Below are 26534 nucleotides of genomic sequence, written 5' to 3'. Positions count from 1 at the left end.
ACACCCCATCGGAGACCCGCGATTGCATTCGCGGGCCGCCGATGGGTGAGAGAGGGAGCGCACTCCCTCTGTAAACAAAGTTAAATGCCGCGGTCGCTATTGACGGCGGCATTTAACGGGTTAAACGGCCGCGATCGAAGTAAACTTCGATCGCGGGCGTTGGAGCAGGAGCTCAGCTGTCATCAGACAGCAGAGCCCCGGCTCCTGCCTGCACGGGAGACCCGTGCAGGACTTAGACTAGGCTGACGTGAAAAGGCGTCAGCCTAGCCTAAAGCCCAGTAGTGAATCACGTTAAAAGGCGTATTAGTGGTCACTAAGGGGTTAATAAACGTTTTAAAAAACAAAACAGTAGTTACCTTTAACAAATCGTTTTAGATTAGCTAGGAGATGGGGAAGTATTAAACTGGTGACAAAGCCTCTTTAAAGTATATAGTACATAAAGAGTCAATAACACACACAGGATCTAGTGCATTAGGAAGCAAAAATAAATTTATTTACATGAACAGTAAAATAAAAGGATGTCAATGAACCAGTGTAATATTGTACAATATACAACTTCCTGTGGAAAATCTGTTGGTTAATGGTAAAGAATACATCAGTCACATAACACTACACCGCAGCAGTCTAGAGACTCAATTGTTAGTTTTCATAGTAACTGCAAATAAACTAAACAAATTCATATGAAATCATGAATTAAACCAATAATAACTCATAACAAACCAAAAAAAAATAATGATATTATACAGTGGCCGTTATTTTACATTCACCCGATACCATGTCTTTTTAGACAGGTTACTAAAAATTGGGCAGCTAATTCAGGACCCAAAAAAGATTTCAACGGAAATGATCAAAATGTTGAATACAGAGGAGGACTTTACAGACCAAGACCAGCGCTGTATACATGTCATATTACATTAAAAAAAACCTTCCACGAAGTTGACTTTTGCCTGTCCTTTCTGCCGACTCAAGAACACTTACCACCTGCATATAGTGAAAGTAACAAGTTTCAGGGCCTATTTATGGTCTTGGATTTTTAGCATAGAATATGTATCACTCTACTTCGAGTGCGTTCACATAGATCAGTTGTGTTCAGCTAGTTCTTCTTTCGCCTGAGCTGGACACAACTGATGGGAAAAACGCAAACTTTTGCATCTGCCCAGGCATCCAAACCCTGGGGCTCGGGGAGATTTCTGGTGTCACAACGGAGGTCACCGGACACAAAACTGATCCCATAGGAAACTATGAGATCAGTTTCCCTCCTGTGTTTTTGTGCTACACCGGAAGGGAGTCTGTAGAGTTGGATGATAAAGGCTAAAATCACACACCGTTTTAATGAAGTTTTTGGAGCAGTATTGAGCAGACACAGGAGTGGACACAAAAAGAAAGGAACCGCATCAGTCTTTTCTTTATGCCTTTCCTTACTTTTGGATCCAGCTCTGGCTAAAAACTGCATGAAAACAGTGTACGTGATCCTGGCCTTAAAGCGACCCTCCAGTCAAAAAAAAAGTAATTACTTTAAACTGCTAAAATTGTACTTAATATACCTGTTGGCCTTTTCCTGACCCTTCCCGCTTTCTAGTCCCCGTTGTCCGGTATCCAAGATGGCCACCGCTGTCAGACTTGCATATGGAGAGTGTTGTCAGCAAGTATGAGACACCCCCCCCCCCCCACTGCCCTTGGATAGACATAGCGCTGACATCAGTGCGGGTCCATCCAATGGCAGTGGAGGAGTTGAGGGGCGTGTCTCAAACTTGCAGACAACGCTCTCCATACGCAAGTCAGACAGCGGTGGCCATCTTGGATACCGGGCAACGGGAACCGAAATGTGGGAGCAGAGTCAGGAACAAGCAGGAGAAGGACACCAGTTATGTTAACTATTCTTTTGCAATTATACTTCATTTTGTTTCTGACTGGAGGGTAGCCATAAGCAGCAACCCCACTCCCCCCATAAAAAAAAACAAAAAAAAAAACCTGGATAGCCTTACCACAATCTTTTCTTCTGGATCCTTGCGAAATGTTAAAAGGAACTGGTTACTAAAAGTTCTTCTACAAACTAACAGCTTCTTGTAGGTGCTCTCATGACTGCTTATTGTCCCTACAAAAGCCCCCTCCCTATTTAAGCATTGAAAACTGCACTTCCAAAAAACTGGTGCAGGGCCCTGTTCACACCATGCTATTGCCCTCTATTTTGTGTATATGCTGGGAAAAGCTCCCGGCGTGTACTGATGGAGGTCTGCGATGTATCCCGCTGTATAGATATTCAGTGAGATACGTTGCCCAAAAGGTCCCATGTTGAATACAAAAAAAAAAAAAAGTGTTTACTTTTTTTTTTTTTTTTTTTTTACTGTATGTGTCCAATACGCTATTCCAAACCTTTTTTTGCTATAAACCGACGTATTTGGCCCGATGGAGGACAAAAGGACACTCTTTCGGCCTCTGTCAGGTGAATGGAGCCCTATGGTTACGCTTATCATGTATGCCGGGAGCTTTTCCCAGGATTCACACTAAGCGTGATCTGAACAGGGTCTTCATCAGTAGCACCAAGAAAGGGGTGTTGCCAATTCATCAAACCTTCACAGTACCGCTTTACCTATAAGCCAGATAATTCATTATGGTCAAAAAGCCATATAGAAGTGTGAGGGTCACGTGAAGGACACAATTCACACCCCATAGCCAGCTAAATAAAAGACATCTACAAGATGTATAGTTTATAGGACCTGCCATTGACTAAGTACTGCTAAAGTTACGTGGCACTGTTCAGCCTAGAAAGATAGTCGTCTTTAATATATGGAGGTGACAGGTGTCCTTTATAAAAACATCCTCTCAGACTCCACATAGTCCAATATAAGGAATGTACACAGTGACTTTAGTGAAAGTCATAATTAAAACGTATGACATAATACAAAGTCACCAAGGAACCTTGCATGGTTAGTGGCGATGATGCGGGCTCCTGGATCTGGAACGTGATCTCCTATTAACAAGAGGAAAAAAAAAACACGAATAAATTATCTTACAAATCACACGAAATGAGCAAACAAGCAGATGCTTTCACAGAGACGTGGACCCCTACATATGGCAAAAAGGTGGAAACGTGGCCGTGCATTGATGTAAGAGAAAGCAAAAGTATCAATATATAAACCACAGAGTCTTATCCATTGAAATAGTCTGGAAAAAGTTATTAGTGAAATGACCGCTTTATGTTACTTCTAGAAAAAAGTCGTTTCCTTCCCTTTGCTAATGTAAAAGGCAAAGACTGGACCATTTTGGCAACTGTGGCCGTCTATATACATTGCTGTGATAGGTCAGAATACTTTTGAAGTAAGATGTAACGCAAGTATATGAAGAATTTACTGCCGAGGCACTCCGTGTATATTACCTTTTGGAAGAACTGTAATCGCGACCTGCAAGAAGAAAAATAGTCTAATGTGATTGGTCTATGGAAAAAAAAAATTTAAAAAAAAAAAGCACAAATACAAAATGATTTAAAGGGAATGTATACGAAAATTTGATTCATTTATTTTAATGTATTTTTTAGTGGATATCCATATAAAAAAAAACATAATTATTAAAGTATAGCTTTCAGTGGCTACTAGAACAGACAATAGGTTGAAAGTTGCGTTTTTTGTTTTTTTTGCAGCGCACTGGTCAGGATGAGCAGCGCGTGGGGGAGTTAATGACCGTTCTATTGTAGTGCTGGAGGCACAAATTAGGGCGGATAACACTGTATATTTCTAATGAAATTTCTGACCATTAACTCCCATTCATTGCAGCTGCCATAAAGCGCACACAGCCTGTGTTATGGCCTTTATAGACAATACAGGAAATTGTGCCACCAGTGTGGCCGTCCCAGGGATATTTTTAGAAATAAAAAAAGCTAACAGCAGCAAGGTTACATTTACATTTTAGTCAAAAAAACGCTGGCATTTAAAAATCAGTCTAAAAAATCTTTAAGGAACAGAAACCGTGAACTAAAAAAAAAACACAAAAAAAAACAACCCCACATTACCTCCCTTCTACAGACTGAAATCTAATAAAACTAAAGTTGAATATAAGAGACGCTCCCTTAAATTACAATTAATCAGGTGTCTGACATTTTTAACAATTGTAGTACAAGTTGCTGCTCGTCTTTTATACGTCCTGCATAGGCAGGTTAGAGACACAGCCAAAGGACGCAATCAGTAGCCGTGGGCAATTTACGGCGTGCTTACTGTGTCTCGGTGAAGGCGATCGGCTTCTGGTGTAATGCCTTTCCCACTCATCACGCTCTCTCTCACGACGCTCTCTTTCTCTGAAAAGAAGCAAAAACTTAACATCTGACATTTTAATGTAAGGAGAAGCTGGAAAATAATATTTTTGTTTTAGTGCGTATAAGCGGATGAGGAAATAGAAAGAAAGTAAAAAGCTAAATACGGAACGGCTAAAAGGTATAACAACCAGCTAGTGTGGAGGGGGGGGGGAGGGATGTCCAAACTAGGGATATCACGATACCAAAATTTGGACTTAGACACCGATACTTCGTTTAGTATTGCGATTTCGATACCAATTTCGATACTTTTGCCAACAGTAATAAAAAAAAAATTCTTCTGTTTTCTGATGTGAGGGGCGACGTGTGATGAATTTTGAACGCGCCTCACATTAATAGTAATTAATCCCATCATGTTTCTCAGTCATAATGGGTTAATGTGCGAGGTACATGATGGGGTTAATTACTATTAATGTGAGGCACGTGGAGGGTAAATTCATCGCACCTCGCGCCTCACATTAATAAGTGAAAGAAAGCCGTGTTTATTTCATTTTTTTACAGCGAACACATCATAAATGATGCAAAAACATTGTTGTCCGCGCCATTACTGAATGTGTGTATTTTATGTATTGAGACTTATTTTAATGTTTATTGTAAAAAAGGTGTATGTGTTTTTTTTTAAATTGATACTTTGTTTTTACTTTATTTTTAAACTTTAATGTACTGACATATATCAGATATGTGCCAGTACATTAGCCTGTGGACGGATAGCACACAGGCAGTTGTTAGGACATACCTGGGTATGTCCTAACAACATGAAATATGGTAAGACAGCCCTGGGGTCCGTCAATAGACCCTGAGCTGTCTGCCCATATATGGTATGGCCCTCGATCGCGTCACAGGAATTCCCTGTGACGCGATCCAGGGGCATCTCCCCTTCTCATTTTCTCCTGAATGCTGCAGTCAGCTGTGATCACAGCATTCAGGGGAATAACAGCGGAGATGAGCGGTTTCTCTGATCTCCGCCGTTATAGAGCGGGGCTGCGGCTGTGTAATACAGACATGGCCCCGCTCCTGACAGGAAGTGCGTGCGCGGTCAGCATGAGGTGATGCAGCCGGCGCTGCACTAATGAGCGGCGGTGCAGGCACTGGGGACAGGACATGGGGGTGTTTTGTAGCGCGCCCGCCATGTTCTGTCTCCAGTGCCGCCGCTCATTAGTGCAGCGCTGGCCGCATCGCATCATCCTGACCCCGCGAACTTATCATGACTCAGGAGCGGGGCTGTGGCTGAATTACACAGCCGCAGCCGCGCTCCCATACATTCATGTGTTACTATACTGAGCTGTGCGGCTGCGCAGCGAAGTATCGAAATACAGGAAATAGCGGTATCGAACCGTTTAGGGATGCACAGTATCGAAACAGTATCGAAGTTTCGATGCACCGGGCATCCCTAGTCCAAACAGGTTAATAAATGCAACAGAAATAACATGCTGAACTAAAGGATGCAAGACTTATGCTGGAAATATGGATCTAGTTTCAAAAACTCTTGCAAAAATGGAGATTTAGACAACCTCCGCACATTTTTTTTGTGGGAGTTTTTTTTTTTTTTTAGATGGTTTGAGATTGGGCATCTCCTAATCAACTATGGGACAATGCCAGCGATCACGTCAATAAAAGGAACATCTCTGTGGGGGGCATATTCTAAAAAAAACTATAGGTACAAGTTATTTTCTAGATGCTTAAGATGAATCATAAGTGTGGTATTTGTGTCACCCACTTCATGCGGATCTTTCGTGCCATAGCTCGGAGCTCATCCTCACGCTCCTAGGGAAGGAGATTAAAAAAATATATATTTTATTTTTATTTTACTGTAAATGGAAAACGAAAGATACACATACAATCCTATGACCAGACTTAATGACAAACCGTATATGCCCCTCTAAGGACAGTCTGACCAGGATAGCGAGCGGCTCTTACCTGCCGTTCATGCTCCTGCTGTATAATCTTCTCTTGAGCTGCCTTTTTATCCGCCTTGTCTGGAACATAAAAGCAGAAAACATAATAAAACTGAACTGGTAGTAAAACGTTGGTATGTCTGAAATGAAGATGTCCTTTTAACCTATCCATACATCAAAAGGTAGATTTCTGATCACCTATGATGTACCACCTTATGGACCGACCTTATGAGCACTAGTCATAGGAATAACCAAGAATGATGGATGATATTAACTACAGACTGGCTTAAAGTGTAGATGTAAAGCTTCTATGTTGGCAAATAAGTATAGACGTAAAGCTAATAAAACCTAATACAGAAGATGTGAAAAATCAGATGTAATTCACTTCTTATGGGTAAAAAAGAAATGGAGACAGCACTACCAAATTTTCAAAGTGAAGATCCTTTTATTCCACGGTGCAACGTTTCAGCTCAATACGAGCCTTTCTCAAGCATAATAATGTGACATACAAAACGCATATATATGCAATACAGGGTCATTAAACCAATTACATACATATACTAAACTTGTGCAATAATGCTACAACAGGTATACAAAATTTTTTATATCAATAGGATCCCCTATGAATGTGCTAATACATGAATAGAAAAAATAAAAACATTACATATACATAGTATAAATCGTGCATTCACTGTAATAAGGCCAATCAATCAGATGGGCTACATGTGTATAATGACATGTGATAGTGTACAAAGACAGGTGTATAAAATAAAGTTAAAAACATCTTACCCTCACTGGATCGGCTGATAGCGTTGTGCACTTCCTTACTACATGGAAACTGAGTATTGCGTAATCCTAGCACCTGTGTGTATGAGTCATCGCATGATACGTCATTATACGCATGCGCATTGTCTACCAGAGGCGCTAGTCGCCATATTGAAAAAGGGCTATACACCCATAGATGTTTCTCATGAGTGACTTCGGATCCTGTCCGTCTCGACTATGAGTCATTAGACATATCGCAGATTCACATCTGCGCAATGCCCATAAAGGATCGTCGGACCCATTTTGAAAAAGGGCAACATCACTCCATATGTTGCCCATACATCCCGTCCACTATGAAGTCTAATTGATCAAATATAAAGCGATGTGAACTATGTATACTATCTCTGTAGACTGAGATTAAATGTCTCAGACCAATAATCCCTATACCTCAGCTATAATGATGAGGATTTTAGGAGCGCATATGCGTATATATAAAGCTCATAATATACAGAGATTTACACATCGTCTTAGGGATACTGTGGACGCAATACTCAGTTTCCATGTAGTAAGGAAGTGCACAACGCTATCAGCCGATCCAGTGAGGGTAAGATGTTTTTAACTTTATTTTATACACCTGTCTTTGTACACTATCACATGTCATTATACACATGTAGCCCATCTGATTGATTGGCCTTATTACAGTGAATGCACGATTTATACTATGTATATGTAATGTTTTTATTTATTTTTCTATTCATGTATTAGCACATTCATAGGGGATCCTATTGATATAAAAAATTTTGTATACCTGTTGTAGCATTATTGCACAAGTTTAGTATATGTATGTAATTGGTTTAATGACCCTGTATTGCATATATATGCGTTTTGTATGTCACATTATTATGCTTGAGAAAGGCTCGTATTGAGCTGAAACGTTGCACCGTGGAATAAAAGGATCTTCACTTTGAAAATTTGGTAGTGCTGTCTCCATTTCTTTTTTATCTTGATTGAGGGGTCACTCGGACTGTGACCCAGGAGACGCGCACCCTCTTGAAAATTTATCCTGTGCTGCTGATCTACACATACACTTCTTATGGGTGATGCTTAAAGGGGTTCTCCGCTTTGGAAAATCCCTACTTGTTAGTAAAGTCCCTTGACAATAAGCTGATCCCAAAGTGTCCCCCTTCTGGGACCCCAGCGATCAGCTGGTATCTGTGGGAAAACCTGGCAGTAAGTGTTCAATTTCCTGCAGCACCACCACAGGACAAATTAAGAATTACACAGTGCCCATTCAAATCAATGTGCTGTCTGTGTAATACAGTACAGGAAAAGGTCCTCCAGAGCGAGAGAGCTGCTCTCCACTCTGATAGAGTGCATGAAAAGGAGTTTTCTAAATTGGACAACCCTTTTACCTGCTGTTTATTTTCTTTTACCTCTTAACTAAAACTATAGGAAAAGGATCAGGTAACTGCTACACATATACCGAGGCAAATGAGTCAGTTAAGTGGGTGAGCCTGAAGAACCGCTGTGCATAGCAATTTTTTAACCCTTTAAATGGGGTTATCCCACCACAACTTATCACCTATCCAAAGTACCAAAGTGAATAAACGGAGCGGGAGCATGCACGCGCAACCGCCACTCCATTCATTCAGAGGACTCGGGGCCACCATTCTCTTGATCAGTGGGACCCCCAGGGATCAAATACTTATCACCTATTCCTGGAATAGCTGATAATTTACTGTGGTGGGATAACCCCTTTAAGGACCCTGCCTATTTAGTTTTTTTATCACTTTGTTTTTTTCACTAATTACTACTAAGTAGTCCCACAAGGGGACTTTAATGTGAAATCCTTTGATCACTTCTATAATCTACTGGCATACGCCTGTATGGCCTTGTATTATTGCCCGTCAATGTTCTACTGACAGGCAATCTATTAGGCTCTGCCTTAAAGGGAACCTGTCACCAGCATTTCACCTATTAAACCGACTATACCTGGTGGTAGGGGGTGAAAAATCATTTCTATATAACCTATAATTATCTTCTTAGTCGGCTCTGTAGCTTTAGTATTTAGCTTTTTAGTGTTCCCGCACCGTATGCTAATGAGCAGAAGAGAGTCAAATCTTCATTTGAAGAGAGTCAAATCTTCGTTTTGAAAAGAGTCATATCTTCATTCCTCAAGTCTTTCCGAGTTTACCTCACCTTCTTACTTTTGATTGACAGCTCCTCGCCTTCCCCCAGCACACAACATCCCGCGCTTGTGCATTGATGTCCTCTTTTGGGGTGTGCGCACAAAGGGACACCGGATTATTACGATAAAAGGCGCGAAACGTTTGCAGACCGTTATTTACAGTCGGAGGAGGAGTTTAGGAGAGGGAGTAACGGCAATGAACTTTTTATAGCAGCAGCCAGTGAGGGATAAGTAACGTTCAATAGGTGAAATGCTGGTGACAGGTTCCCTTTAAACTAATTGGCACATACACATAGCAGACTGTTAGGCTCCCAGCTGACATGACAACTCACTGGCCCCCTCCCTCTGTTAAGCTCCTAATGGGTTAAATGACTGGGACTGAAGTTCTCTCGGACCCTGCCCGTTACAGCTGGCCCACGCTGGTAATGGCGCATGTTCCTTTGCCCGCACCGTCACCACAAACTAATAGTACGGCAATTTGCAGGAACAACCTGCTCAGCTCAACGTACTATTGTGTCATGGTGGCGGAAAAGGGTAACATGGGATAATGGGTCTACTGTAAATTGTAAGAATATTAGTAGTAATCGGGGACTTTTGGGACCATTTAAAATGCATCTATGCAGGTCTGTATAATTTTTATCATTTATAGTTGGGGGTTACATTTATAAACACACGCCTAGAAGTGATCTGTGACACTGCATTGCAAGAGGAAATAATTAGCGCCAATCAGTTCTGTATAATCGTCCGGTTCCAACATCAGAATATGCACATTTTTTATTTACAGATATGTCAAAATAAATCATATATTCTGTATCTGTTGTATGACAAACCTACTGCCCTAGAAACCAGATACTCACACTGTCTGTTTAACGCTTTCTGCATACGGAGTTTTAGTTTCTCCTTTGGAGTTAATTTGGCCTAAAAATAGAGACGTAAATTTGAAGCATTAGCAGAGGAAGCAAAGCACTTATTCTAGGGACAGATCGTAGACATCAGAAACACAGGAGAATTTCTGCTTTTAAAAAGAAAAAAATGTTAACGAGAACGTCAGAAAATTAAATATTAACAAAACACCAGAACAGAAGCCGATTTATGTTCTTTTCCATTATATAACCCTTCTTATCACTCACTGGTTTATTCCATACGGATGTGTTTTACATCTTTACTAAAAATGTTCTACACTACGACAACACTGTACGGAATCAGGTTATCAGCCGGTGGTGCAAGACTTTATAACCACTTAGCAGATGGTTTATAATACGCTGTGCAATAAAAGGGTGGATATATACGCCATGCTCTGGGCAATACACATGCTTGCTAACCACAACACCGCATCCTGCGTCAATCAACAAAGCGGTAGAATTCTTACTGACTTTGGCTGCTCCGCTCTCTCTGGAAACCGCAAGTTCAGGCCTATGACAGAAATCAAACATTTTACTCACAATCCATTATTACAGATATCTATAACCTACACACAAACAGGCTCTTTCTTAAAGGGGTTATTGCATCAGGACAACATTGTCTGTATGCCCTATTAAGGCCTATAGACATCATAGACATGGTCCCTCTGCTCAGGACCTACCTGTATAAGCCGGAGCGAAAAGAAGAGAGTCTCTTGCTCTGGTGAACTTGGGTCATCCATTGAACTACCTTGACGTCCATTGATGTGAAATGCTGCTATGTAATGCTACATATGGCCTCTGCAGCGGTTATACCCAGCTCTCATATTAAAGGCGTTGCGTGTGAGGAGGGGTTGAGAATGAAGTGACAGCAGCACTATTTTAACACGGAGCCCCCTTCACGTGAACGGAGCCGTGCTGCAGTTCCCCCTGCACAGCAGCGCACCGCTATGCAGGGAAAAAACGTGAATGGGATGCAGCACTGAACCAGTGTTGTGGCCCCTTCATTCTCAGGATCAGTGGGGGTCCCAGCTGTCAGTCTCCCACTGATCAGAGAGGGATGGCGTATTCTAGCTATGATGGAAAACAACATTTAATGCATGTCCTGAATTGGTATGAATGGCAGATGATTTCTAACCTTTTCAATCGCTCGCCCACTGCTGGAGATACTGTCCGTCCTACTCTTTCTCGATTTGGAGAAGGACTTCGAGAAATACTACTTTGGCTACTGCCTTGAGGACGCCCACTGCTCTTTCCACCACGTCCATATCGGTCAGGTGACCGTGAACGACTTCTATGAAGAGCGAAAAAGAGAAACACCGTCAGGCAGAGAGGACATAAAATTAAAAAACCGTGGGTGTTCAGCGAATGGGAATCTCACAAAATCTTTCAGTAAGCTGGCCCAGATCCTGACCCTCAATGGTCAGTAACCTTAATTAACTTCAATGGACAGTGGCATTGTATGTGTGTGGCCACCTCCACACTTGTCGTTGGGACAAGGCTCACGCTTGAGATCAGGAGAGGTTCTGGATTTCATGCAACTTACCGAGACCTACGCCTTCCTCCATGATATCGTTCACGGTCTAGTGACCTTGATCTGGAATACTTTCTGCTGTCTCTAGTGCCTCCACCAGAATATCTTCTTCCAGGGCTGCGAGAATATCTACGAGAGCGAGTACGGGATCCTGATCTACGCCTGCGGCTATCTCGCCTTGATCTGGAGCTAGATCTAGACCTGGAAGACGTTCTGGAGCTGGACGATGTAGAGGAAGACGAAGAAGAAGATGAAGAGGAAGATCTCCGTCTACAGATGGAAGTTGGAGAAACGAGAGAAGATGTCAAATTGCAAAGCATATATAAGGAAGTCCAAGCATACTACTACTCTTAACAGGTAAGTATATTAGTGAAGGAAATTAAATATTTCATAATAACCTATTTTGACAACTAATTTCTTGAAACCAATAAAAACACAGTAAATAAAGAATGGCTGCCAGGGTTACCAAACGGTAACAACCCTACTTACCAAATCTTAGCAAAGAGAAGACAAATGTGATTCAGAAGACTTCCGAAAAAGTAAGTAAATCCTGAGGTACTGCATTTTTTTTTTTTTTATTGGATCGTTAAACGGCCGTTGTACTGGTTAGAAAATAATGCTATGGGTACTTGGATTTTAAACTCCCAATAATGTACAGAACTGCAGACATAAATCACCAGCCTCACGATTCACCGATAACCAGGTAACCAATTAAAAGGAGCACTCAAAACACAACAGACACAGGGTTTTAATGTCTACGGCAGGGACTGAGGGGACGGGCACATGACACCGGGATTTAAAGAAAACCAAAGAGTGAATTCCTGTGTCATGCAACGTCCCGTTAGGTGCTGCAATAAGCAGTGTATCAGTGTTGGCTGGAGTGTTTAAGGGAAAAAAGATATATATTTGCTTGTTTATCATATGGAATACAAGTATTCCAGGTATATATTTTTTTTCCAGCATCATTCACTATTTTAGCAGCTGGAAGAAGTGATTTTGATCAAAGACGTCCACACCTAAATGCATGATGAAGTATATGCATTTAAAGAAATATACCCTGTATAAAGCAGAATTAGATTGGATAGTAAAATGACTAATCAGCCTTTAAGGGGTTTTCCCATAATCAATATTTATCACCTATCCACAGGATAGGTGATAAATATCTGATCGGTGGGGGTCCGACTGCTGGGACCCTCACAACTCCCGAGAACTGGCTAATCTTTCGCTCCATTCATTTCTATGGGGCTGCCGAGCTCTTTCTTCAGCAGCCCCATAGAAAAGAACGGAGTGATGAATGAACATGCGCACTACCGCTCCATTCTTATGGGGCTCCCAGAAACTACAAAGTAAGCCCACTCGTGATGGGCGGGGGTCCCAGCAGTCGGACCACCACCGATCAAATATTTATCACCTATCTATGGGAAATCCCCTTTAATACCTTGTTGGCTTTCTACAGCTCTGGTAAGGTTTCAACAACGGTTTAGTACCTTATTTGACTATTGCGCTAGTAGATTTAAAATGGCCCTTTCATAAGAACTTATGTTAGAGCATTTTAATCTGAATAATGATTGAAGCAGCAGGGCCATATACAAAAAGCATTACTGCCCCATTCCAATTACCGGTTGGGGAGTTCCGGCCCTTCTAATGCAGAAGACTCTGGGCCTCCCGCCCTCCCCCGTAAAGGCCGACCCATACGACATACGGCTGGGGAGAATCTAAAGTTACCGACCGGGAGGCCTCTTTACGACCTGAAGAAGTCCCAGAGGCCTGTGAATGTGGGGCCTTTTTGTTGCCACTGCTTGCAGGAGTTTGAGCTGCAGGGCCAGAAGCGGATTCATCCTCACTGCCCCCAAAGCTGGTTATAAAAGTAATAGCTTCCTCACGCCCTTGGCTTGGAGAGCGGGAACGTGAAGCAGATGAAGACTCCGATTGTGATCTGCAGAAAAGAATAGGAGACATGTGTCAGTCTACCAACTTGACAACTCAATGAATTGACAACACAAATATATTTACTTAAAAGGGGTATTCCCAACTCACACATTTAATGGCATGTCCACAGGATATGCTATAAATATGATAGGTGCAAGTACCACTTCTGGAACCCGCACCTATGTGAAGAATGGGAAACGTGAATGGAGAGGTGGCCGCGTATTCTCCGCCTGGAGGCAGGTTGGCCAGCGGCTGCCTCACCAGCCTGGACCGGGTTTGGTGGGACCCCCATTCTCCACATGTGAGCAGGTCCCAAAAATGAGATTTGCATCTATTACAAATTGATCGCATGTCCTGTGGGTTTTCCATAAACGTGTGAGTTGGGAATACATCTTTGAAGGAAACTTATAATTCCTAATTACATATTCAATCAGGTTTATGATAGAAACATTTAAAAAAAAAAACAAAAAAACACAACACATTTCTGGTGTTTTTTTTATGCAGTTATCTATAGTAAAGAAAAATGTCCAGTTTTAAACACAAACGCGCGCGCACACACACACGCGCGTTTATTTATTGAAGCTGCCGTAAAGTACACAAACCCTGCTGCTCTGTCTATACAGAAACTACAGGAAGAAAATGTGTGCCTCAAATATGGGAGCCCCAAAAAAGTATTTAAAAGTAAAAAATATTATATAATATTTCTCTTCTACATTTAATTAAACCAAAATGAAATACCGAATACATTCCCTTTAACTCTCTTTGCAACAAATTCTACTGACCTTCTGTAAGGATCATATGTTGGACTGTCTCGTCGGGCATAACTGTGCAAAGTAAGAAAACAAGACATAGTAAAGATTTACTCCATGCTACAAGTTACAAAAAAAAGTGAGACATAATACTTATTTAGGTAGTCCTCTATTTATTGCTCGCCGCTATTTTGGTGCATAGTTTCGTTTTTCTCCATTTGAAGATGATATTCTTTTTTACCTGGGTGGACTGATCTTTCTGCCTTTTAGTCGTTTTTCTCTGAACTCTCTCCTCTGCCGTCGGGAACGCCGTCCCTAGAATTACATGGAGACAAGTTTACCATCTGACGGTCCTTCACAGGACAATCTTTAAAAACGTAAGGGATTTGAGGGCATAAACTGGAAAAGGTACTAAGGACAAGCCCAATCTATAGAGGGTGATGTGGGCAAGTTACTGTCTGAAGAGGTCAGGCCTGTTGCAATGAACCATGTCACGTCCAGCTGTCTTTTGGTGCAGATCCTTACAGAATACATGGCCTTCTCCTCTTCCAAAGCTTTAGCATGTTTTATCGCTTCAGACTCTTCCTTATCTTTACGTAGCATTCTACAAAACAAACACACCAGTGGTCAATTCTTTACAGCATTAATAAATGGCAGTCATTGTTGGGCAGTATGATTGTTAAAGTCGGTGCTTCCACTTGCAGTAACCACTTCTATTCAGGTTAACACCCATTTTACCAAAAAGAAAAGATGTACTCTCTGTCACATCTTTTCCTACTACAAGAGTGAGAAGATTAGCATTTACATCTAATCCCTCCCTGCACCCAATCAGGCGGATTGTCGATGCCTGACATTTACCGACATCTGGATCACAGAGTTTTTTGTCAGTTCTGGAAATTATGGGAAGATCTGTGCATGTAGACATAAGTATAACTGGCACGTGTGTACTCTGCACATCCTAAACTTTTATTTTGTTGTGAGTCTCAGGATCTGCTTGGGTCAGACCTTTAGACCCAAACATTATGTTTATGCATTTTCAACCCAAAGTTGCACTTTAATGCAATATTATACGCAGGCACCCATGAGTGTAAAGTAGCATCTTTACAATGTGTAAAGTGTCTTCTTTAATAAAATAAAATATGGGAGTATAATATGATTTTATTATTAAATTGGCTCGGTCACCACATTATAAGTGCCCTATCTCCTACATAAGGAGATCAGCGCTATAATGTAGGTAACAGCAGTGCTTTTTATTTAGAAAAACAATCTGTTTTTACCACTATGAGCGATTTTTAGCTTTATGCTAATTAGTTTCTTAATGCGCAACTGGGCGTGTTTTTACTTTAGACCAAGTGGGCGTTGTACAGGAGTGTATGACGCTGACCGATCAGTGACCAATCAGCGCCCTACACTTCTCTCCATTCATTTACACAGCTATATCGCTATGTGCAGCCACATAAAGACACTATAACGTTACTGCAGTGTCCTGACAATGAATATACATTACCTCCGGCCAGGACATGATGTTTATTCAGACTCCTGTCACTTCTGAATCTTTTCTGTGAGATTACAGCAAGGCAAACGTAATCTCGCGAAAGTACGCTGTAAACTGTCATTTAAAACGAGATTACGTTTGCCTTGCTGGAATTCTCACAGAAAAGATTCAGAAGTGACAGGAGTCTGAATAAACATCACGTCCTGGCTGGAGGTAATGTATATTCATTGTCAGGACACAGCAGTAACGTTATAGTGTGTTTATGTGGCTGCACATAGCGATATAGCTGTGTAAATGAATGGAGAGTAGTGTATGGCGCTGATTGGTCAGCGTCATACACTCCTCTGATATTCATATATTCCAATAAAAAAAACAAACTATGTTTTATGTTACAAATCTTGAACAAGTACCTGACAAAGTCTCCCTCAGCCATCCCATACGTGGTTGCCTGCTTGTTCAGATCAGCAACCTGCTCTTCTGTTATCTCATCAACATCCACTTCTACATCTGAAAACAACAAGTTAAGGGATTATAATTTGTAATCCATGGTCATCAATAAGACTATAGAATCTATTAATACCCACTGCATACATAACCTATTCGGCAGAACTTAATACACTCCCCACATTGCTCCCCACCCTCATTAGGGCTTGCAGAAAAATGTAACTATGTACGACGTGTGCGTGTATACGGGCCCATCTTTAAAAAGGAAACCGGTTAACCTTTATGTACTTTCATTGGTGTAAAAGAAGATCTGTGGGAGGCACAGGGAAAACATACGTTTCATTCAGATTTTGCACTCCTGGTCCTAGTTCAGCACCCCAGTGTTGCAAGGCTTTCCCAATAGCCCAGATAACACTGGTGATTGAATAGTTAAGTATTGCATAAATAAGAATACCTATGTCTGGGATGACTTCATCTTCATCAGATTTGCTCTCATCATCAGAATCTTCTTCCTCTTTATCAGATTCTCCTAAATCAGCTATTGTGCTGTCATCATATGTGTACCCGATTGAGGCTTTCTTTTCAGCCAATCTATTTTAAAATAAAAAAGCAGGCACATTTAGGCAAGAAAGCAGAAAAATAAACAGGGGGGGGGAGGTTTGAAGGAGTAAATAGTTATAAAAAAGTCAATCATACAGCACCATCTCTTAGGGTAGGAACCCACTAGGCGTAAACACTGTCGATTTTCCGCAGTGTTTTACAGTAGCAGCAAAGTGAATGAGATTTGAACAAATATCTTCCACGCTCAACGGAAAAAAATATGGTGAAAGTCTGTTCATAAATTGACTTGCAGTGCAGTTTATCAGAATCTTCTGTTTTGCGGGTTTTCCCCATTGAATTCACAAACCGGCCTCCTGGGATGACATTTCATACCATGTGAATGCTGCAGCCAATCAAGAGCTGCAGCAGTCACATGGACTACAGCTTCATACCAGGAGGCCGGGCTATGCTCAGTAGAGAAGCACGCCTCGCCATGACTACGGCCGGGGTAAGCATACATTTTTAAGTGCAGAGGTGTTTCTGCAGCAGACATGCCACCCGAAAAACTTCAGATTTTTTGCGGAGTTCCCGGGCGGATACGCTGTGTAGTCTTACGCAGCATATGCACCTATTGTGTTACTACTCCCTATACAGAATACAGGAGCCTAGGGGACAGAGCAGGATGCCATCTCTTTCTTAGGGCTTCTCTATCTACTGGCGCCTCACCAGCCAGAACATGGGTGACCCCTGGGCCTTACAAGTGGTTGGAGTCCATAACAAAATTTAAAAAAATACATTTTCTTTTATTTATCTCCTGATAACCCACTAGAACATTAAAATAAGACCGAAGTGGTGAAATATGTTACTAAAATCAGAGATTTCAGCCAGTGAAAGGTCTGTTCATATACAATAGCTCCTGCCTCCCCAGACATGTCTCACCAATAAGTAGTAGACGCCTCACCACTGCGGCACCTTACAGTTTGAGAAGCACAGTCTAAAGCCCCATGCACACGACGGTAAAAAATCTCCGTGATTGCGGACCGTAATACGGTCGGCAAATACGGACCCATTCAGTTCTATTGGCCGCGGACACCTTTCCGTATCGCTATGGATAGGGGTCCATGGCGTAGAACCGTGCCGCAAAAGATAGAACATGTTCTATGTTTTTCTTTTTACTGGCCCGGCTCCCATACTTTGTATGGGAGCACAGCCCGAAAATGCGGCCCGCGGGCCATGATTACGGGCAAGGCCGTGTGCATGAGGCCTTACTCTAGTTATGTGCAGCCTGGCTGGTCTCTTCTGCTATTTAACAGCAATACGTTATACTGTGTGGAGGGCGGTTATGGGGGGCATTATAGTGTGTGGAGGGCAGCTATGGGGGTATTATACAGTGTGGTGGCAGCTATAGGGCATAATGATGTGTGGGGAGCACTATGGGGGTAATATACTGTGTGGGGGGGCACTATGGGGGGCAAAATACTATGTGGGGGCAGTGTCCGGGTGTATATTATATACAGTAGTACACAGCAGGCTCAGGGGATAAATATTAATTCAATGGTGTAGCATTAAAAAAAGGGTGTGTGGTCTAAGTAATTGTTCATTATTCGCAATCGAGGTTATATGTTCAATTAATCATGATTTTGACAGGTCATAATCGCCCAGCCCTAATATAGCGACAGGTGTAGCTTGATAAGCGTATTCTTTGATAGTTACATGGATATGAAATTAAAAAATGAAATAAATATGTCATTTCTGTAAAACCATGGCGCCACCTTGCAGCAAAAAACAATAAATGGGTGGCAGGGCTAAATCAGCACTGCAGCCCCTTCATTCTCAGAGTCATTGGGGGGTCCCAGAGGTTACATCCCCCACCGATCATAAAACGATGGCGTATCCATTTAACTAAATGGGACAAAACGTTAGATATTGGAATGCGTGGGAAATGTACCAATGGATCATTATGAAACTTACCTCTTCTTTTCATCATCGCCCGGTCTTTGTAGGCCACCATAAAGTTCATCAATGTAAATCTGGTACAGACACTGCTCTTCAGAAACTATAAGAGAACAGAAGGAAAATGCAACAACAGTATGAAAAAAAAACCCTATGTGGATTCATGAACACATACAAATAACAAATGTAAATCTCGAGCCTTGATGTAATTTCATTAACCCTTTTAAAGTACTTTTTATAGGGAATCAGATTCCTATATAAATATGTTTGAATATATAATAACTTTGTAACACAGGCAGCATTAATGTATTCAAGATGAAAGCCCTTAATGGATCTTTAAAAAAACAAAAAAAAAAAAAAAGGCACTAAATATTCTATTTTGGATATTTAAATCAGAGAAGGTCAAACAAATTAGGTTGTGTTAAAGGAACAGTGTCATCACAAATTATTTTTTTATATGTTAAAGATGTTAGTGCTTTATTAAAAACGTTTATATTCATTTGTGTGTTTGTGTTTTACTTTTTCTTATTTTTACACTTTTTCTTCCCTATGGGGGCTGCCATTTTTTGTTCCATTTCTGTCGATTAACGACACATATAGACATGGAATACGGCAGCCACAGTCCCATAGGGACTGCGAACGGCTCCCGTCCCATTGACTTCAGTGTACGGCGTCTGTGTGGGAACTGCGCATGCGCCGCTCCCACACAGTCCAATTCGAAATTGGCGCCGTCCGGCGCCATTTTCCTGTGGACCGGAAGTCGCGGCCGGACAGTAATATTACTACTTCCGGATTTGTGCACTTGGACCAGCGGCAGCAAACGGAGCGGACGGGCCGGAGGGAGCCGCGGCGGCAGGAGCAGGTAAAAGATTTCAATGTATGTTCGTGTTTGTGTGTGTTTACTACTGTATGTAAACCTACTACACTGTGTGTTAGCTCAAAAAATGGCGACACACAGTGTAGGAGGTTACACCGTTCAAACCCCTCGTTTATCCCGGCACTAGCCAGGATAAAGGAGGGGGGGATGCTGAGAGCTCACTAGAGCGAGGGCTTTTAACCCAATGTTGCAATGCTGCAATTTTGGGAATAGCTCCATCTAGTGACCAAAAATGGGTAGTATTATAAATTAGAATTAATTTATAATATTTCCTGACTCGTGAAAAAAATAAAAAAAATTTGAACAATGTTTAATCACCCACACACTAAATGTTTAATTAAAAAAAAAAACAAACATGTTTTTCTGGCAACACATTCCCTTTAAGTAACTGATTAAAACAAAAAGTGATTCTTTAGAAATGGCTGTCTCATGACGACAACCCCTTTCTGAAAAGTAGCCATCCTCTACCCCCTTTTTAAAAACAATCCTGCCTCCCTAAACCAGAGAGCTGTTTATTGCCAGGGGGATCCACACATTTCCCCTGAATCAGCCACTGCAGCAGAAACGTTGCATTACATGCCTGACATTCAAATGAATAGCTGTCCATGTAATGCATGGTCGCACCACATCCACCACAGCGGGATCTGCTGTTACAGCGATTCTCCTTTCAGGCACATAGAGGGGGATCCCAATCGAGGACCCCCCTCTAGGACATCCATAGGCCCTAATAGGGCATATGGACAGGGGTTGTCTTGATGAGACAAGTCCTTTAAAAGGTTTTCCAATGTTGACACTTATGATATGTCAATCATATTACTGGGTTCCAGTCCTTATTCCCTTGAAGAGGTGGCAGTGTATGATTGGCCCCTTTCCACTGAAATTACAGAAAACAATCCATCTATGTGAATCCTCTGACTTATTAACCACAGAGGTTCTGGTAACTTCAACTGACTGCTCATACGAGGCCAAATCTTTACTGAAGACAAGTGACCTCGTTGCTCTCTAGATCAAAACAGAACAATTTGACACTCATCATGGGGCACAGACCAAGTCAAAAGGAAAACAACTAAAAGTAAATTAAGGGCGTGGAGGATTTCCAATAAATGGTTTCATATCGCAGGATCCTATTCATTTGTACAAGAAATCTAGACTAAACAAAAAAAAAAAAGTTACATACTTCCTGCAAAGTCATTCTGAACCAACCCACGGTAGCGTTCATAATTACACTTTCTGTCATCAGCTTCCTGTTCTGGAGTTCTGGTCAAGAAGGGGAGAGAAAAGAAATAAAAATTTACTATGAAATTTCAAAACCACTTTTCCAGTGAGAATAAAAAAAGGTGTGAACAGACAATGAAACGCAAAAAAAAACAAAAAAAAACCTATTGCAAGGTACAGCTGGGCAAAGAGGGGATCAATATCCAGAGGAAGGAACCAGGAATAAAAGTAACTGTCCAAAGGAAGCATCACAGGGGTATTCCAACAAATGTCATTTATTGACGGATATGTGAGGGTCCCACCTCTGGGACCCTCACCTATTGGGAAAGGCGACAGTCGGCCGCCACATGGGTATATGAAGTTCATACGAAAGTTTCAAGAAAGCCGATCCCGAATTATCAGACATAATCCTTTAGCTGGAAAACCCCTTAAAAAAAAAAAAAGTATAAGAATTGCTCACATTGTGGTGAGGAGAGGAGGTTTATATTCTGGGATGTAGTCAAGATGAGCTCGAACATCAAATCGGTCAATCATGTTGTTAGGGTCCCCTTGCCACGGCATCCTAAACCAAACAAAAAATGATGCATTCGTTTTTACGTATTAAGACTACAGTAAAAAACAGCGCAGTACCACGTTAGCCAGAAACAATTATGCAATGTTAAATACTTGCGTGTCAAAAAAGTATGGTAGGAATGATACCCTTAGTGGCTAACCAGAGAAATTATATAATCAGCTTTCAGACAACACAGGCTCCTTCTTCAGGCAGATTTACAAATGAAAACATTATGAATACCTATTCTTCCTATGGTCTGGATACTCACATGTTAACAGGGCTTTCAGCAGCGAGTGCCACGGCAGAATCCAAGTGAATCTTACAGAATCGTCCATGTACCTGAAGGAACTGAGCCGGGTCTTTTTTCTGTAGGGATGAGGAGATTTTATTTTGAAATAAGGAGCTGCAGCCCAAATTCTGAAAAATCGCTAAGATTGTGTATAAATGCAAACACAATTAACACAAAATGTACAAAAAAAGTCTGTCATATTCCGTCACATTCTGTTGTTTCTGGTAAACCGGCGTTACAACTAATATGGCGGCCATTAGAGCTCAGACAGGGGTTATCATTGAACTTACCCAGATGCCCAATATCAGCCTTGTTATAAAGTGGGAAATCTCCGGCTCTTCACTGTTGCACAACAAGGCAGTGAGGAACTTACATTTTATGATTATTTTTATACTTTAGGGCGATAGGGGAGGATTATTTGTAAAGCAGACCTGCAGGACCCGACGATAACAAATTGCCACTTCATGCACCAAATTCCTGGTAAAATTGAGTCTATACACTGCAGTAGATCTAACCAAACTGAGCAGCAGTGTAAAGCATAGAGGAAGGGAAGAGTAGCAGACCACACTGGACATCGGCTTTCAAAAATCTAACGAACATTAAACTCAAAGAAGTCGAATATAACTTTGAATAGAGTTTATATTGTTGAAGTGAACTCGGCCATAGTAAATAGCCTTCAAAGCCACACGTACATCTGTAATACTCATCCCTGTGCTAAAGGGGTAGGATCAACATGACAACTGCATTCTATATAGATGGCGGTAAGATCGGCTTAATAAACACGCAATGAGCTGTCAAAGCCAGGGGAGGCTCCAGCGGCCCATACATTCCCCTGCAGCTGTTCTCTGCTGTAAGAGTGGGGGTCCTGAGTTACGCCCCAATAGAGTATATGGACAGGGGCTTTTCCTGATGAGGAAAAGCCTTTAGTAGCACCCCAATTAGAAAATAAAAACATTTAACTTCACTTACGATCTTTTCGTAGTATTCTCGCCGACGCTCTGCCCGCTTTTTATAATCCACCATCATCCCCCGAAGCTTCCGCTCGTGTTTACGAGCTTCATGCCACATCCTAGAACCAGTCTTCATCCGACAACTTACTGAGGAGAGAAGCGTTTAAACATATTTTAATACAGAATGAGGATTGTTGCTTATATAATGTGAACCCAAACTTCATGCCTCTGTACTATAATACACTGCATAGAACAGACATGGTGATATAAGACAGGCAGTATATGCGGCTTTGTCCGCCATTGATGGAACAAGCCGGGTCTTAAAAAAAAACATGCAAAGCGTGCAGGAAAATGTCCATGCAGAATATCATAGGTGTGTTAACATCAGTTCCATATTCTGCATTCTGATAGAAAACAGAGCTGAAGTGTGAATGAAGCCCTAGATAAATGTCAGCTGATCCAGTGGATAAGTATGGAGCCCAATGGTCAAGGCTGCGCACGCTCAAGAGTTGGGGTAAACATCGGTCTGAGAAACAAGTTTGTTGAGCGGACGGGTATTTTATGTGAATAACCGGCATAATTCACTCAAACTCTACCTACAAAGAATATATTAGGAAGTTGTATAAAAGGATTTGCATAATATGATGTGATCTGCCTTTATCCATGGGAGTATCTGGATACAGGTCCCTGCGGCTAAAAAAACAGAGATAACATCTGCTGACAGATGCAAAACGGCTTGGGAACGCCCCACAAATCACACATTATTACTGAAACATTCCCATGAACAACTGGGATATCCGGTGAACCGCTGCCTCGTTATATGTATATATCATCACAGCACCATGACATCCAGCGCCACGTGACCGCGGCAGCCAAACTGTGGCCACAACGTTCACATCACCACGGACAATATGCCACCGGCACAGGAAGCGATTAGTCGCTACAATCACGTGATCACTATGTAATGTCAACAGGACGTGACGGGGAAATGCCACCAACCACCGGGACGGGAAATATACAGCGGTCGGTGTCGGAGACAGATGTATAGAAGCCGTGCTGCAATGCTGCTCCTATTCAAGTGAATTGGAGCAGAGCTGCATTAACCCAGGACGGCCGCTATACAGTGTACGGAGCCTCCTGCTTCCGGCACTGAACTCCGTATAACTCCCGATGCTGGAGGCAGCCGCAACAGCTGATTAGTGCAGGTTCCGCCCGTCAGACCCGACCAATCATATACTGATGACCTATCCGATTGATGTCATCAGTATGAAACACCGGTCCGTGTCCAGAAAACCCCTTTAAAATCTGAGTAACAGAAGTGAGAGTTGTGAAGAGGAACATCGCTCAGACATGGCGTAAGCACAGCACTCCGAAAATCTGCAACAATGTACAATACAAGTGAACAGGTTTTTTTAAAAAAAAATAGACATTCATAAACTGTAGGAAAAACCTGCACGGATTTTAGGGCATGCTGCCGATTTTCGGATGCATTGTAGTTGGCGGGATTTGTGAAACACTCAGCTGTTGAGCGCGGCCGCATCGACTCTCTATGGCATTTACTGTCGCTATGGCACAGATGGGACCACAGCTTTACACGCATCCCCCGGGAGTGGTATAATTTGACAATGTGGCACTCCGATCAAAGAAGGTTTTGCACTTCTACAATGGAGGGATCCTACGTTCATGAATATGGTTTCCCAACCATAGAAGATATTGCTACGATACGCCATCACTGACTAACCTCCGGGAATACCACTGTTCCTCAGAATAAACATTACTGCTTCATCTTTAATGGGGTTATGTGGGGACCAAAAATGATTAGCAATGTACTTACTGCAGTATGTGAGTACACTGCTAATATACATTCCCGTCCCCTGTCACACTGATTCTGAGATTTTCATAGATTTTTATAGCGCTGGCGGGGGGACCGGAAGTCTAGTTGCACATTCTTCCTTCATGACGACAACTCTTCGTCAAGTGACCGGCTCCGCTGCACTCTATGTAGTCGCTGTACTCCTACTTGTATATGTCCTACTTGTACATGGAGTACAGCGGGGCCGGTCACATGACAGAGTCGTATCGTCATCAAATAAGACCGTGCAACTAGACTTCCTGTCCCCCGGCAGCACTAGGAAAATCTCAGAATCAGCGCGACGGGGGATCGGAACGTATATTAGCGAGTGAGTCACATACTGCAGTGACTACACGGCTAATAATTTTTGGTCCCCACATAACGCCTTTAAGCGCGCTGGTCTCTTCAGCTACTTACTGCACAGCGACGCTCCCCGCCACCCGCTGTGCAGGTAACTGCAGTTCATCCCCATTACTTAGAGTGGTGCTGTTTGTTCTCAGGATCACAGAGATCGCCCCCCCACCAATCACAATGTTATGGTATATCCCAGGAATAGGCTAGTACACCATAAGACGGGAATTCCGTTTAGAAAATAACCCATAGGCAGCACTAGATTGCGGTGCATTTATCTGACTCATCCTGTTCCAATTCTGCCTGGGACTACACAGGATTAGAAAAACATGGCAGCTTTCTACTAAAAACAGCCCCACACTTGTCCACAGGTTGCGTCTGGTATTGCAGCTAAGCCCCACTCGCTGCAATGGAGACTAGCTGCAATACCAGACACGCCCTGTGGACAGGTGTGGGGCTGTTTTTAGTAGAAAGCTGCCATGTTTTTCGAATCCTGTGCAACCCTCAGCGGTGTAGATACAGCCAGAGCTTTTCATATAGTATATGGACAAGACATCAAGGACATGCAGCCCTGCATCTAAATCAGGTTGGGGGTGCATATTATAGGGTTGAACCCTGTCTTGATTGCTGCATCTAATAAAATGATAAAGCACGCCTAATAAACATTACAAGGTTGCTGCAGATTTTTTTACAGAAATGTCTGCAACGAAAATCATCTGAACGGGGCGGTGTCGGCAGTCAGCACATGGATTTCTGCAAGTTAAACTCAGATGAATGGATTTTCTGCAACAAAACCCACCACATGTGAATGAGCCCTAAGTGACGGTGCAGATTATATTTTGCACTGGCCTATAATAAGTGGCTGTGGGTATCGGTTCTAGTCATGTCATAGAGACCACAAACCAGCACATCTATGTCTGGCTACACTACAATTTCTCTCAGATACGGAGGACATGATGCACAGCAGCTCACATGCCCTGCTATGACTTACTGAGACTGGTGGCCTAGGCTGCCCCCTTCTATATTACATACCCAGCGCCCCACATCTACCCCCAATACAGCAGCAGCATATGGGGGCATGTTTGTGCCTACCACGTCCCCAAAGAAAATCGCTCCCTATAGACCTCTCTCACCAGTTTCCTGCTCCCACAGACCGGAAATGATGCAATTGCAGCAAAGCTACTCCCGGATACAGTAAGGGTGAATGTGGGCGGAGTAAATGTTCATTGAGTGACGTCACTGCCTCGCTCCCATTCATTTAAAGAGCGACATATATAATACTGTACAAAGGCCGTGTCTGACGCTACTAACATGTGAGCGCTAATGTCATCCACCACTGTGTGGCGCACGGCGTAATATGGCCCCGGGGCTGCTTATTATTCACCGCAACTGACCGTCTCGGTGTCACTCCTGTGTCTCCGCTCTTTTAGAACGAAGTCACGCCTGCGGTGCTGGAAATGCACGTCGACTGGTTACAGTCATGTGACTGTTTTCCCATTGGTCTAATTTGTTACTTTCAGTATACCAGATGCATGATTGTGAGGCGGCCATTTTTCTGAAGACCAAACTTTACCAGTTAGCCGTCCTGCAGAATAGGCGAGATTTGTATTTATGTAAATCGTCTTAAGGGGTTAATTCCACTTCTGTAAGACATTAGGACAGGAAGGTGTCACGAAATTATTATTTTTTATATATGTTTTTGCTTTTAGTATGTTATTAAAATAAATTTTATTTGTGTTTTTGTGTTTTACTT

At 42.2% G+C, this 26534-nt stretch overlaps 1 protein-coding gene across 3 annotated transcripts; it reads right to left on the bottom strand.

Moving 5' to 3' along the window:
• Window positions 1-1644: 1644 nt before the first annotated feature.
• CLASRP (CLK4 associating serine/arginine rich protein) lies at window positions 1645-26263 on the bottom strand. 3 transcript variants are annotated; one of them, XM_075836025.1, is made up of 21 exons: window positions 26176-26263; window positions 22598-22725; window positions 21608-21705; window positions 21247-21348; window positions 20749-20828; window positions 18713-18797; window positions 16656-16792; window positions 16168-16264; window positions 14788-14866; window positions 14504-14577; window positions 14296-14337; window positions 13314-13520; window positions 11597-11854; window positions 11189-11344; window positions 10525-10564; window positions 10009-10069; window positions 6221-6279; window positions 6021-6067; window positions 4209-4288; window positions 3377-3401; window positions 1645-2971 (listed from the first exon to the last, which is right to left on the bottom strand). In XM_075836025.1, the coding sequence occupies exons 2-21, from the start codon at window positions 22712-22714 to the stop codon at window positions 2929-2931; spliced, it is 1887 nt and encodes a 628-aa protein (XP_075692140.1). In that variant the 5' UTR covers window positions 22715-22725; window positions 26176-26263; the 3' UTR covers window positions 1645-2928. The 3 variants fall into 3 exon arrangements, with proteins under 3 accessions (XP_075692140.1, XP_075692139.1, XP_075692141.1); XM_075836024.1 differs by lacking the exon at window positions 26176-26263 and adding an exon at window positions 25915-26163; XM_075836026.1 differs by lacking the exons at window positions 1645-2971; window positions 3377-3401; window positions 4209-4288; window positions 26176-26263 and adding an exon at window positions 25915-26164 and having other exon boundaries at window positions 10521-10564.
• Window positions 26264-26534: the final 271 nt, after the last annotated feature.

The sequence above is a fragment of the Rhinoderma darwinii genome, chromosome 8 (genome assembly GCF_050947455.1).
Source record: "Rhinoderma darwinii isolate aRhiDar2 chromosome 8, aRhiDar2.hap1, whole genome shotgun sequence".
Classification (NCBI taxonomy): domain Eukaryota; kingdom Metazoa; phylum Chordata; class Amphibia; order Anura; family Rhinodermatidae; genus Rhinoderma; species Rhinoderma darwinii.
This window is presented reverse-complemented; position numbering and strand designations above follow the sequence as displayed.